General features: G+C 33.5%; 1 protein-coding gene and 1 pseudogene across 1 annotated transcript; both read right to left on the bottom strand.

Annotated features, from left to right (window-relative positions):
* Positions 1–709: 709 nt before the first annotated feature.
* On the bottom strand, positions 710–4,650 carry LOC138313818 (sodium-dependent glucose transporter 1A-like; annotated as a pseudogene).
* Positions 4,651–9,465: 4,815 nt separating this feature from the next.
* On the bottom strand, positions 9,466–12,854 carry LOC138316863 (beta-2-glycoprotein 1-like). The gene is made up of 3 exons (XM_069258512.1): positions 12,680–12,854; positions 11,219–11,395; positions 9,466–10,258 (listed from the first exon to the last, which is right to left on the bottom strand). Exons 1-3 carry the CDS (start codon positions 12,834–12,836, stop codon positions 9,954–9,956), a joined length of 639 nt encoding a protein of 212 aa, XP_069114613.1. The 5' UTR covers positions 12,837–12,854; the 3' UTR covers positions 9,466–9,953.
* Positions 12,855–14,457: the final 1,603 nt, after the last annotated feature.

Genomic DNA, 14,457 nt, shown 5'->3' with positions numbered 1-14,457 from the left:
CTGAAGACTATAAGACTCGTTCATATGTGGATATCAAGGATAGGGATATTCTACCCGAGGGTCGCAAAATGTAGTAAAACCCTCGGCAAGCCTCGGGTTTTGCAACATTTTGTGATCCCAAGGATAGAATATCCCTATACTTCAAATCCACTTATGAAAGAGTATTTTTCTTTCATACCTCGACGTTTTATTGCAATGTTACAACTATAATATCGCCCCAATTTGATATAAATTCGAAGAAATCAACGACTGGAAGTCAATTTTCCATACATGAAAAATTAAGTGATATTTTCAACAAAAAACCCGTTGTTTGGATCTTTTATAGTAAAACCAGTCAAGTTTGTGAAAGTGAAAAAAATGTTAAAATTTTACCGAGGAAATAGAAATTTTGTTGACGCCGTGACGTCACGAGGCTTTATTGCATGATGAGCCATGTAATACAGCCTCAGGCGACATGAGTGTATTGCCCTAGACCAGCCAGTATTACATCTGTAGGTATGAAAGACAATATAGTCATTAATAGTGAGACACCGGATTTTATATCCTTATGTGTTACAGTTGTTGACTATGGGAGATCCAGCCTTCTATCACTTCTATTTGTAATCCTCAGCATCGTATTTAAAACAATACATAAACTTTTTAAACTTTGTTTAAAGTTCTGATTATACGTTTTTATGCACACTGTTTGAGTATATCATACATGTAATGTCTAATTGCATGCATTGAAGGTTTTACTAAACTGTTTGACAATACATTTCCTGCCCAATAAACCTACCGCAAATACCATAAGTTGAAGAATGAGTTCAATAAGGAAAAGATACCAATACCATATCAGTCCGAACTGCTTCGTCAGGATTCCTAGCAGTAAAGGGTTCAATGCACTTCCTATCATAGCACTGAAGAACATGAGAGACGATATCCGTCCTGTCACTATGGTAACTTATTCATTAGTCCAGCTTAGCATCAAGGCAAAAACATATGATGTTGAGTAACCAAATAAAGACACAAAAATCCATACGCCGGTCTCAAACATATACACGGAAACTACTAGAAGACCGGTCACGGATATCAACATCAGTGACAAGTCTATTGCAATACAGACTAATGTATTCACATACCGTTCGATAATAATAAAGGTAAAACGCGCCCCAAGGACACATAAAAATACATGGTAGAAATGTAGCCACCTTCTTCTTTTGTCCAATTGAAGTACCCCACGCAATACGACGATAGCAGTCCTATAAATGTGTCGTCAATAGCGTTGTGGATAAAATACATAACAGCAATATTAGATAACATAGCTACTTTGACGTTTTTCGGCAGTTTCCTTGGTTTTTGTGATAGTCCAATCGTAACATCTTGGATCATTTCCCTATCATACTTAAAGTAAAAATAAGCAAATAATAAGGCTGCAGACAGCGATAATCCACCTAGGATCGAAAACGGAATCTTTATATTTGATTCGTCAGGAACACGTTCTGAGAGGAAGTCTAGTGAAGTGGTGTTGGTAGTATTTGATCCTTTAAGATGACTTTAATGAGTTGATATTGCCGCCCAAGACTGAGCAAGTGATGTATTGTGTCCTTCGTCTCCTATTTCTTTCATGAAAGGTGTTACCACAAGTGGTGCTATTACACTTTCAGAAGCGAAGACGAAGTTCAGTCCAAGAACGCCCAAGCGTCCATTTTGTTTCCACACTCGTAATATTTCCGCATTTCCTCCTGTTGTAGGAAAAATAAAAGCCTTGGTATATTTTCAAATAATTGTATAATGTAAACAAATGTATACGGTATTTTGCGTGCGATTTAATTTCGCGGTCAATAGAAAAATATATCGCTAAATTGATCCGGCGAGAAAAAAACAAAGTCATCGAAGTTTGTTTACAACTGTATAGGAATCTTTTATATGATGTTTTAGGAGAAAGGCTATTCTTATTTGGGAATATGCAACAACGTTAACTTGGCGAGGGAATTCTTAGTAAATATATCCTTTATAAGTGTATCGCAATCATTACGAAGTAATTTCTCTTGTGATTCGACATTATTGTTCAGGATTCTCTTACGATAAAGTCATTGTGAAATCATTAAGCATTACTAAAGTCATTGTTATTCATCAAATCGTTAGTGTTACAAGTTAAATCAGTTGCCGGTAGTACGTTGAAAATGGACCCCCGTTGAAAACTGACCTCGGATCATTGTTCAACGTTGAAAAATGACCCCGAAAACCGTTGAAAACTGAACTTTAAGCACACTTTTTATACCGACCCGTTGAAAATAGACCTCATTGAAAGGTCAATTTTCAACGGAGGTCCATTTTCAACGTTACACCGGCGTACCTACCTGCATCAATAATGCCTTGTAGAAGTCCGACAACAAAATAGGTAAGTATCATTAACTCAATAAGCACACACCACGGCACTGCAACAATGGCAGCACCGATCAGAAACAGTGACATACTTAACATCAACTTCCGGTTTACTTGACGGTACAGAAAACCTTGAACTATTGACCCGGATGTATATCCAACGAAAATGGCGGTAATGATCCAGGAGCCTTGTACAATATCAGCATCAGTGATTCTCCTGAGGTCAATGTATGAGGGTCCAAACTGACCCTTCCTCCAACCCTGCAAGAAAGAAATGGTTAGGGTTTAATTTTATTCACTTTAGTTGTATTTGCTATAGCTAATTTGACACTTTTAGGAGATACAACCGCTTGAAATGAAATAAAGGGATTTTGTAGGCTCGGATGTACAATATGTGAAATGCTTATTACTAATGAAGGCAATGTATACACGATTGGAGAGTAATACTTTTGACCGGAGTGATGATACTGTTGAGTCAATGTACTTGATTACCTAATATTTACACAGCAGTATGGTAAGATTGTTTTACAGGTATGTGTCAAAATAATAACATATTTTTTTATAAAAACAAGTTAAATTAAACGTAGTCCAAACATAGAATTCCGTGGTGATGTCTTAATAGAATGGGATATGCAAATATAGTGCAAACGAGTCAACATTAACAATTATAAAAAGCTGATAAGTATAATGATTCACAGCTATTTCTGACAAGAAGAGAAAGACACTATTAATATTATAATGTGAAGAAAAATGACAACCTAACATTTATTAAATACAATGTGAGATAAAAAAAAAGATCAAATAAAATCAATATATTGATATTTTTTTATATCGATATTGCCATTGATGGTATAAATGTACGACTGGGAAGATGCTATATCTTAATTTGCCGGGAAATCTTGATTGCCATTCAACTTTCATGATTTATTTCAGTTTGATTTTTCTTAGTGTCTTATCAAAAACTAAGACCTAAATCCAACATAAGTGACTTTGTCGAATGTATGCCATTAGGGAAACTCTCTCTCTCCGTGATATCACGTCAACCATTCACTCCTTAAAACTGCTAAGTCATTAAACCATGGACCAAATAAATATGATACAAGTTTGAGCGGGATAATTAACTAACGATAACAAAGAACGCCAGGTACACAATAGCGGTGTAGATGACGTTTTCTTTAAAGTGTTTATCAGTCTGATATCGCTTCCAGAGATGTCTGATCCTGTGACACCTTCAGTTCGGAATGTTCTCAGTGGGTTCGGGTAGCATGGATTTGGGCTCGTTCTCGACACCGTTCTCGACACCGTTCTCGTTTGTAGCCATCCTTTTATTAACAAGAACATCCGGCTATCATTTACATAAAATAATGTCACCCTTTTATTAACAATTATCCTATTATCATTTTATGTATGTCAGCTACTCTGATTTTAGGACATCATTTTGAAAGATAAAAATATAGTCGAAAATTTTCAGTCAGAGTTTTTTGAGTGGAAATTACAAATGTAAAACTTTATGAAGCGTTCTTAATCTCAATAATCGATATATACCAATTGATAAACCCTTTATCAACAAATAGCAAAGGATCTATTATATTTCCATAATTATCAAGAACTCGTCATCAAAATCAAAATGAATAAAATAAGTAGATACAAAATTTCGCGATTTCCATTTCAAGGTAAATTCGCCGATATTACGTTTCGCAAATTTAAAAATAAATTAATACAACTGCATTTCGCAGTAATTGTGGTAAATATCAAATCGCATAGATAACCTTTCGCGAATTTATCTTGGTTGAAAAATTTACAAATAATATGGATAAGAATTAGTTACATGTACGTACATAATTTATGTTATAGGTATACAATTGTAATTAATAAAAAATGGAGAGTAAAATAAAAATAACAATCCAACCACAGTGGTAGCTGCAATTTTGTATTGATCAGGAGAGTCAATGTATTTACTGGTGTTAATAGTACTTTATACTACGTAAGCTAGCTTACAATATATTGGTATTTAGGGGAGGGGGACATGCTTAATAAAGGTAGCTGGAAAAAGAAAGAAAGAGACGAATTAATTCTATATTGGAGCCATTGGAGATTTGAATTAGTAGAAGAGTTGAAAGGAGGTCATGATCATTATAATTAATGATTTGACATAGAGTATATGTACATATTATGTTGGTGAATACAGGCTTGTTGTTGCATAAGGTAAGAGTATATTTAATCTATTGGATTATGTGCCGATAAAAGAAATAAGACACATTGTACATACCTTATAGTATTGAGCATATTGTGTTTCCTCTAGACTGCCAGACTGTTGTGTAACTGTTCAACTATATTATATAATACATTTAACTGTGTTGTGCCTGTTGTATAACAAGCAAACACGTCCTATACCTTTGCAATTTGTACACATAACATCCGTTGAGCTTGGATGACCATACAACACACCTGCCTATACAAGTATATTGTTTTTTCTTGTATACCCCGTTTTTTATTTTGTTTTATTTTTGAAGTAACAAGCGAGATTTGATTTATTCTCCGGTTGTTTGTTTAAATTTGTATGAGCTACCTTCATTCAGTAACTTTAAACCACCCACAGACAAGGCCTGTACATACATGATGCTTTTGTCCTCATCGGTAAGGTTTGTAAACAATAACAAACATATCAGTAAACAAATCATGAGGATTATTTTACGAATAAAACAAAGAAGAGTTCCACAAAGAAAGGCTCTAATTATCAGCATGCCCATTATTCGAACTCTCGCACCGATAATAGCTGTAATGTAGTAAGGCAAAAAAATGTCTGCTAATTAGGGTTACATTGGCCAAAAAAAACAGGGTCGGTAGGTCGGGAGGATTTCTTTTAGTGTTTTTCACTTTAAAATAATTGCCGAAACCGGAGTCAGAGATCCCGACTTTGATTATTATTTTTTGGTAGAAAAGTGGGAAAAATTGGTGGTAAAAAATTAGGGTCGATCGGGTGACACTAAACAGACATATTATTTTTTTGCCTAATTAGAAGATAACAAACACTATAATAGTTAATGAACTTCCAATATTAACACGCTTTGTCCATTGCCATTAATAGAAAGAGATATAAAAAAAATTAACGAAAAAAATATTGTGTTTTTGTCGATATTACCAGTATAACATGCTAATGGCTGTCAAACCGTAAACGTAAACCGAACGTATTTTCAATATTATAAATAAAAGCAAAATTAGTTTTAGATAAAAAAAAATGATATTGACTAAATGGTACAGCTCCACGTACCATTATTGCCTAAGCAATATGTTCATTATCATAAAGCGGATCGCATTTTCTCCCATACTTCACAGGGATATCCCGTGGTTGCTAAGGAAAAGATATCTCTATCTTACACAGACAGCTCACACGCGCTAGACAATAACATGACGTCATCAATACATGCGGCGTAACTGCGGCGCGCATTGTAGATGACGTCATCAATTTTGACGCATAACGACGTTCCTGCGATAATGGCGCGATGAAAAAGCTGGAAACCAAGTGGAATTTCATCATATTTTCTACTAAGTATGGGAGAAAAAGAATCAAACATGGGTCTGTGAAGTGGACAGGGATATCTCAACCCTCGTGAAAGATTTTGGCCGTCAACCCTCGGCAAGCCTCGGGTTGACCGGCCAAAATCTTTCACTCGGGTTGAGATATCCCTGTCCACTTGACAGACCCATGTAATATTCTATTAGTCTTCCTCGCACCGAGTAGTTTATAAACTCATGAAACAAATCCATTGTTATCATGGTTTTACACATCAAGTCTTGCATTCCGATGCATTCTTTTAATACTTTATAATTAGAGGTTATCTTTTGGGAAGGTTTTATGAATCTTACGCATTAATTTACAGTGTAATATTTTTGTGCTGCATCATCAAAATATGTTTTCTATCTGTCTTTTATCTTCCTTGACTTCGATATTTTGAATGTCCCATAGAACGATCCATACGTTTCCTCATATTGATGTCACGATGAACTTCTATCCTCCAGCACCATACATTTGTACCTTTCCTTATACATTATACAAATATTCCATGGATTACTAAGCTCTAGATCATAATATTTAACCCGAGCAAGTGGTAATCAACAACTGTTATTTTATTGTGTTAGAACCACCGAATAACCAATGAAATATTTGTTATATTACATAATTTAAAATTTCAGCGATTTCTGTATCGCCAACTCGACGGAATCGACCGTCTGGCCTCGCCATTGTGTCACAAAAAGCTGCTATTTGTATAATATATCACTAGGGTTACATAACCTGGAACGAATATCATTGGCTGTGTCATTGGGGCTTCATGACAGAAAACAAAAAGGTAAAGTCAGAACAAATGACGTGACATCAGGATTCGGGAACAGTCGGACAAAATGGTTGGCTCCGCTGGATTTGTACACCACATTTTGGCGTTTATATTATTTGAAATATAGACTGCTGTACTTATATATGATAAAGTATTTTTAAACTGGTGTCTATATATGAAATTTTGTGAAATTATCCATGGCTCGCAAAATAACTTTTAAGACTCATTTCATACAAATTTCATAAAACATGAAGACTCATTAAAATATGTAAATACTGTGTATTGTGGACGGAGGGGGAAGGGGGTTGTTCTGTTGGGTAATAACTTATATAAAAGCGTAAATCGTGTGTTCCGAAAATAAATATTTATTGATAAATAGACATGTATGAAAGAACTGTAACATTTGTAATTTAAATAATTTACATTTAATCCATTTGTCCTTAAAATATAAAGCTCTTACAAATTACAAAGTAAACAAAACGTTTTGTGATTCATGTTTTCTTGATACTCGTATTAATTTTTTTCTTGGTTCTAGTGATAAAACCTGCGAACGATAATGCTTCAGCTGTTTCTTTATTTTTAAAAATCTGCAAAAATTAAATTAAATTACATATTTGCTATGGTAACATAGGCGTCTTTTAACATATTTGTTTGATTACATTTTGTTTAATATTGTACAAATATCTAAAAATATAAATAAGAATATTTCATTTCATAGAACGTTTAATGATAAAAAAATTGATGCATTAAGATTTATTAGATTTAGATGATAAAAGGAGAAAAGAATTTAATACTCCGAAGAAAAGAAAAAAAGTAAGGATGTGTACATCCTCAATTTCCAGGGGTTACGATCACTTACGATTTCTTCATCCCTTGACTATGTAACGGCAAACATGAATGCATGCACGAGGAAAAACCTGACCAATTACAGGCCTGCAGAGACTTCCTTTCAAGATTTACAGATAGTGACGCTCAACTTGTAAGCCACACACTGTACCGTTATTCGAATCTTTTGATGTAGATCGAAGGACCAAACACAATGTTGCTATGGCATATTCCAGTGGTGTAAAGATCGTAAGTGATCGTAACCCCCTGGACATTGAGAATGACATGTGTAATACCAATAGTTTTTCGGGGACAAAACACAGCGAATATGATTAATAACTGAAAGGATGACATAACCAATGAGAAATAGACTAAAGAACAAAAGGTAAAAGAAACCCAATAAACAATACATTAACCAGACGAAGTCTAACAAAAAAAATGTACTATCATTAAGAACTGATTTTATAGTGAGAAATCATTAATTAAAAATGCTCATGAAATAGTTGCAAATACTTGCATTATTATTTTGTTATCAAGTAAATGATAAAGTAAAATAAGTACACAAGTTATAAGATTAAAGGTAAATGACAATTTTACAAAAACACGCACAGGTAAAACTTTTTCTTCATGATGTTTTTTTTATTCTTCCCCGATGTCATTGAATTGATTTAAATATATTTTATTTGCACATTATATACAAATGGGGTTAGACACAAGTTGTAAACTTTTAATCCGTTTTCTCCCGTAAAAAATAATGATGATATATACATATGACCGCAAATATTAAACAAAATGATGATTGAATAACGCACAAAACTAGCTTTGAGATAAAATTTACAATGAAGTTCAAGCATGATGAAAATTTCTCTGTACCCTCATGTCTTTATAAAATAAAATTACTGTAAAATACAGAATCAATTTGTAAATAACATCATCAAATGTCAAATATTAGAAATACACCTTTGTTCAAAGTACAGGAAAGTATAGTAATACATACATTCAACAGTAAATTTATGTACGATCCATTTAGTTAACTTCTAGTACATGTATATGTATCAGAATTGTATCTGTCATGTGTCATTGAATAAAGTATATATATATAAAAAAACACGTTTGCTAACTTGATAATTACATAAGTTATGATATAATATAATAAAGAGTAAACCTGGGTATGAAAAATGGAAATTTCACAAAATTACAAAGTTAATTGATCCATGATATCGAAAAAAAATATTTTCAAAACTATACTTTTTCATGATTTCTAGATTCGTGAATTGTGAAATGTTCGGATTGGACTAATACCTTGCAGTATGTATAAGCATATTTCAAAATATATTACTATATCATACAAATTTCCATTTATTATATCACAATGTTTAAAAAAATGAAATGTTGATATTATAATGAATAAAAATGAATAAATTTTTGTTATTTATGATATGAAATAGCATGAGAAATCTAGATACAAGCATCACTTCGAAAACATAATGTAATGTAAAAACATGTATATCAATTCTTGGAATTCACTTTACAACTTCACAATTTCATTATTCCTCTAATAATCAATAAATTAATAACGTATATTATTAATAGTTATTGCTTTTCTTATAAGATTAGAAAGTATACCAACTTTATCAATTTATTAAAATTGCAAAATAAAACCTTCCATAAAAATTATATGATAGTGTATGTAAAAAAGAGTTTCGGTGGTAAAATAGAGTAAGAAATACATATTTCATTACAAAAAAAAATACAAATGTCTTTGCAGCATAAATGCCTTATGAAATGTTTCTTTTCAACTTTATTGTTCTGACGTGGTAATAATAGGTAAAATACATGATTCCTAAAAAGCATTATGAACATTATCATCATATAGATTCGTCGAGGAAAAAAAATCATCAAATTTTCAAAGAAAGTTTAAAAATGTAATGATACTCTTACACAAATTAAAAACAAATGTTTAAGTTTTGCGTCAAATACATACGTTTAAAATAATAAGAAAACAAGAATTACAAGAATGAAAGTTTTTAAAAAAAATCACACTGCGTAAAAAAATTAGAACTTTACACCTACATGTATATATCTTATAAAGTGTACAAAACCTTCAATAGTATGGAAACTTTGCAGTTTGCTTTCTGATTTTCTGGATCCTGTATCGCACTTTTGTCCTTCATAACATTCACAGACTCATCGTATGGTCCTAATAGTAGTGGGTTACTTAGTAGGACTGCTGGTTCAGAGTTCTTACCTCTTACGTCCAAGGATTACGACAGATGTATGGAAGCCAGGTTGTAGCTATTAATGCATATCATTTCCGCTATCGAATTTAGATTCGTGATGCTTGATGCTGATATTTCTGTTATCGCAGACAACCCATCTTATAACATGTCTTTGTGATTTCCGGAACTCATTTCGGGATCACTGGTTTGTTTATTCCTTCTTGCCTGAACATGAGAACAGGTTGTGATATCCCATTTTGATGTCGGTGTTGAGTCTTGGGATGTCAGGTATAATGACGAAAGCAAAGACGAACACCAATAAAACGACTCCCATTGCACCGAGTCCCTTTGCCACCGGTCTGTCCTCGTAAACGCTGATCTTCCTCCTGACTGCCATAGAGGTAGATTTCTTGTCGACTTGTAGTTCCGCCTTCAGAGCGGCAAGAAGCTCCTCTAGTGTAGCGTTATTGAGTTTAAAAGAGGTAACATTGGAACCATCGCAAGGGCAGTCACAGTCTGCAATACAAAGTATTTAAATATTTTTACTTCAACTAGTACAATGAAATTGTATTATAATCACATAATGAAGTGAAACAAAATCTGATTTTTGATCAATGTAATGCCAATCAATAAGTTTCCATAACGCAGCTTAACTTGAACCGATATGTTTGAATATTTACACAGGCACTGCACAGTACCTATACCTTGCTACTAACCCCAATGTATGTTATTTTCTAATATTAACATTGGCAGTTAGGATCTGGCGTACTTATACCACAATCACAGTTCAAGAGGTCATGCAAACACTGGGTTTTGGTCAGTGTGAAAATTCATTGAAAAGAATGCTAAAATATTCTTAAAATTATAAAATAAATGCTAAAATAAAAAAAAAATGCTAAAATATTCTTAATATTCTATCATGGTGCGCTAACGCGCACCACTGGATATTCTAGAACACCCAATGTATGTTACACACCAATGCATGTCAAAAATATGACAACCAATGCTTAATTGAAACACGGCAATTCACAACAAATCTATTTTTAAGAGAAACAGTTTTAGAGAAACGAAGAGCTGTTTATCCTAGGTTTGTCTTCATTTATAATTTTGCCAAAGAAAAATATAGGTTTTTTTACTCAAAAAGGAGGAGATTGGATAAATCTCATTGTGAACAATAGGGTTTCAGCGATTTTAGAACTCTTACATCCCTGACTGCTTTCATCTTTTCAATCCTTTTTGCCCAATCACATATTAACACCATAGTTGTTTATATTATATATGAAATAGTTTGGTTTTATAACGCTAAATATAGCAATTCCTTTAGTGATTAAGGCGCCGCCAATACCCTTAAATGTTTTGAAGAGATGGAAAAGATGTGCATAGATTACGTACTTTGATTGCTTAAGCAAAAGGTAATTTTTACGTTACTGTATTGTAACAGCGAAATAGGAACTTTGAATTCTCAGGTAAACTTACACTCGCAGACAGGGTCGATCCCGCTCCATGTTCCATCAGCCTTACAGGTCCGAAACAGGTTTCCCGACAAGTGTGGGAATCCAGTATCACACTGGTACGTTACGTTGTCCCTGAAAACATTTCCGGTTTCCTGGTATGATGCGAATAAGACGCTGCTAATTGGCGGGCACTCGACAGCTGTACATAAAGATTATGTTTACACATCATATTTAATATTACATATTTATGGTTATTAATTGTGGGTTTTTTTGTTTTTTTTTACATTACAGGATGTCTTTGTAATTCAAAACCTTATTTTCAACTAATTGTCTATTTAACAATTCCGCGTTAAATTTTATCGAAGTATGTTTAGACCCTTATTGTAAACCACCGCCCCCCCCCCCCAACCCCCCAATTTTTCAACAAAGTGTTAGGAAATTAAGCTTTTATATTTGCATTTGGTTTATCGCCAAGTAGTATGTAACCACCCTTGGTGCTCACAAACGCACGCGTACCTGTCGTATCATACACAATACAAGACGCAAAGTCACGTGCGAGTTGATTGACAGCTACCATCCGCCAATAGTTATAAATGATGGCGATTTTCCTGTTTTTACAGCTCGTTGCCATGGTAACCATTCAAAATATGCAGTTTTACCAAAAATGAAAATGCAAGTGAACGTGTGATGTCTTAAAGACAGATTCAATAAATTAAATACAAAGAAGATGGAGCAAGGCAATATTTGAATGGTGCTTTCACTTTACATTGGCAGCTATACACATCTTCAAACAATCTAAATGTGTAATCATGTGACACTAAAACAGAATAAATTCGCTTTAAAGATGCTCCATCGCCCACAGAGCATAAACGATACACATCATTTGACCAATACTTGTGTTTAATAGTGTATATATGTCAAATAAACACAAAAATATTATAAAATAATTTATTTTGTCTTTGGTTTCTTTGGAATTTCATTCCATATATGACATAATGTCATGGATTTTTTTTTTGGGACGCAATTATTTTGATATTTTTATCTTGAAGTAAAATAAGAAGCTCAAAGTTTGCAATGGTAGTAATGGTGTAAAGTAAGTAACTTTTGTAACTGAAGAAAAATGCTGATTCGTCTGCTCCTGTTTTTGGTAGAGAAAAAAAATACCATTTGTCAGCGGTGGAGCATCTTTAATCTATCTGTTTGTTAAGATTTACAGCGCAGTTGTAATGCAATCATAAGGAGGTTTAGGTTCGTTTTATTAGGAATCGGAAAACCATATTTTTATTTAGGAATTTCACGGTCAGGCGCCAGAGCTAATGCTAATCTGACATGGGATGCGCGGGTTACTTAACGACCAAAGTAAAACATAATGATGTAATACTATTGAGATGGAATCAGCAAGGACTTTCTGATTGAATAATGTGATTCAGAAATAACGGGATCGAACTGTAGAATTAGAAATGAATTGGACTAAAATACTTACGGTTACATACTGGTGGACTACCACTCCAGGCGGAATTGAGTTGGCAGGTGCGTGTCTTATCCGCAGGATTCTCCATTGTGTAGCCAGGTAAGCAGGTGTAGGTAACGGTCGATCCAAGAGTGACATTGGTGAAGGTCGGTGGACCTGTGTTATTCATAGCACGTGGAATGGGACATCTCGGAACTACCAACAAAGTAACAGATCAAGATCATGTATCTTTATCGATTCTAATGCACAATAAGGGTTTCAGTCTGCACGTATGTGACAGATTAGCAATAGCTCAGACCTTACATGTTTTAGCTTCCCTGCATATCATTCCATTGCAACAGTTAAACACAGGTAGCTTTCTTATCTTATCACCAAACAAACTGGTTACTAAAATAAACGCGTCTGTTACCAATTCTAATTGAATGAGACTATAGCATTAGAAACATATTCCTGACGATTTTGTTTAATCACATTCTTACTTTTTTTTCCGTTTGTTTACAAAAAGGTTTCGAAGCTATATTTTATCTGATAGTGTTATTAACTATTTTACAAAAATTCCCAATTGTTACATGTACTTATGTCATTGCTGCGTTACCATCAACGTGATAATATTGACTGTATTGGTTGTAATAGTAAATATATCACTCATTGTCCAAAGTTGACGTTCAGGCTTGTAAACTGTAATTGTTCGTTTAACAGCCAAATCAACTTTTATTTGACGTTCTTCCTTCATAACACTTTTATAAAACATTAACTTGGACGAAAACTTTGAAGAAAAAAAACGTTAAGACGAAAACAACAACGTTTTGAAATGTGCTACAATTACAGAATGACAATAAAAACAATATTGTCACCATTGTGAAGCAGTAATACTTACCACCGCAATGTATGGGGTTGTCGCTGATGATATCTCCATTTCTAGAACAGTACATGAAATCATCACCTGATATATGCACTAATCCTGCCTCACAGGTGAGTCCCAGTGTTTGGTTAAAATCAATCTCTTGTCCTGATGAAGGGGAAGTCGTGCCAAGCGTGGATCTTGTTTTGTTTAAAAACGTATTCACTTCTGCATCAATGGTACATTTCACGTCATCTGAAATCAATCAAAATTAATAATTATATGTTAACGAAATTTTAAGAGATAATTTTTTTATAAAAATAATATTCAAGAACAGCAAAATCACTTCCATTGATTTAAGCATTGGTGTCACTATTATTATTTTTTTTAATTCCATCGGGTATGAGAGATTATTTTGCAAACTGTATGCTGATTCTTAAAAAAGTTTGCAAACAAAATTTCTTTCATAGACCAATTGAATTTTTAAAAAAAGTGACATCAATGTTTATAATTCATTTCCCAGACTACTTGATAAAATAAAATACAGTTACACGTATGATTCCATTGATTATCTAAGGAATTATTTTCCCGAATAAATACGCAATGTCAATATTTCTATTGTGACGTTACGATAACGTCGGGTAATCGCGCCCTTCTCGGATTTGTTTTTCATGGTGGTATGAAAAAAGAAAGAATTGGCTAATCAGAAATTTAGTATGAAAACAAGGAATATTTAGTTATACGCAAGTATCAGTATTGAACATTTTATTATAGCTTCATTTGAGACGATCAAGCACAAAAATGACCTTAATATGACAATTTTAAAATCTAACATTCGAAGTCTTTCAATTTCCATTTGTTATGTTTCGAAGACATTAACCGGGACATGATGTGTTGTAACTTCCATATTCCGACTTCTAACGTGGCCGTCTTAGCGGCAGATAAAACA

The sequence above is a fragment of the Argopecten irradians genome, chromosome 2, assembly GCF_041381155.1.
Source record: "Argopecten irradians isolate NY chromosome 2, Ai_NY, whole genome shotgun sequence".
In the NCBI taxonomy this organism is placed as follows: Eukaryota; Metazoa; Mollusca; class Bivalvia; order Pectinida; family Pectinidae; genus Argopecten; species Argopecten irradians.
The sequence above is the reverse complement of the archived record's forward strand: the minus strand, read 5'-3'. Positions and strand labels throughout refer to the sequence as shown.

Coding starts and splice junctions, on each gene's coding strand:
- LOC138316863 (XM_069258512.1), bottom strand. CDS start 12,836: ATGAATAACACAGGTCCACCGACCTTCACCAATGTCACTCTTGGATCG. Junction 11,396..12,679: donor TAGTCCACCAGTATGTAACC/GTAAGTATTTTA, acceptor CTTTATGTACAG/CTGTCGAGTGCCCGCCAATT. Junction 10,259..11,218: donor GATCGACCCTGTCTGCGAGT/GTAAGTTTACCT, acceptor TTTGTATTGCAG/ACTGTGACTGCCCTTGCGAT.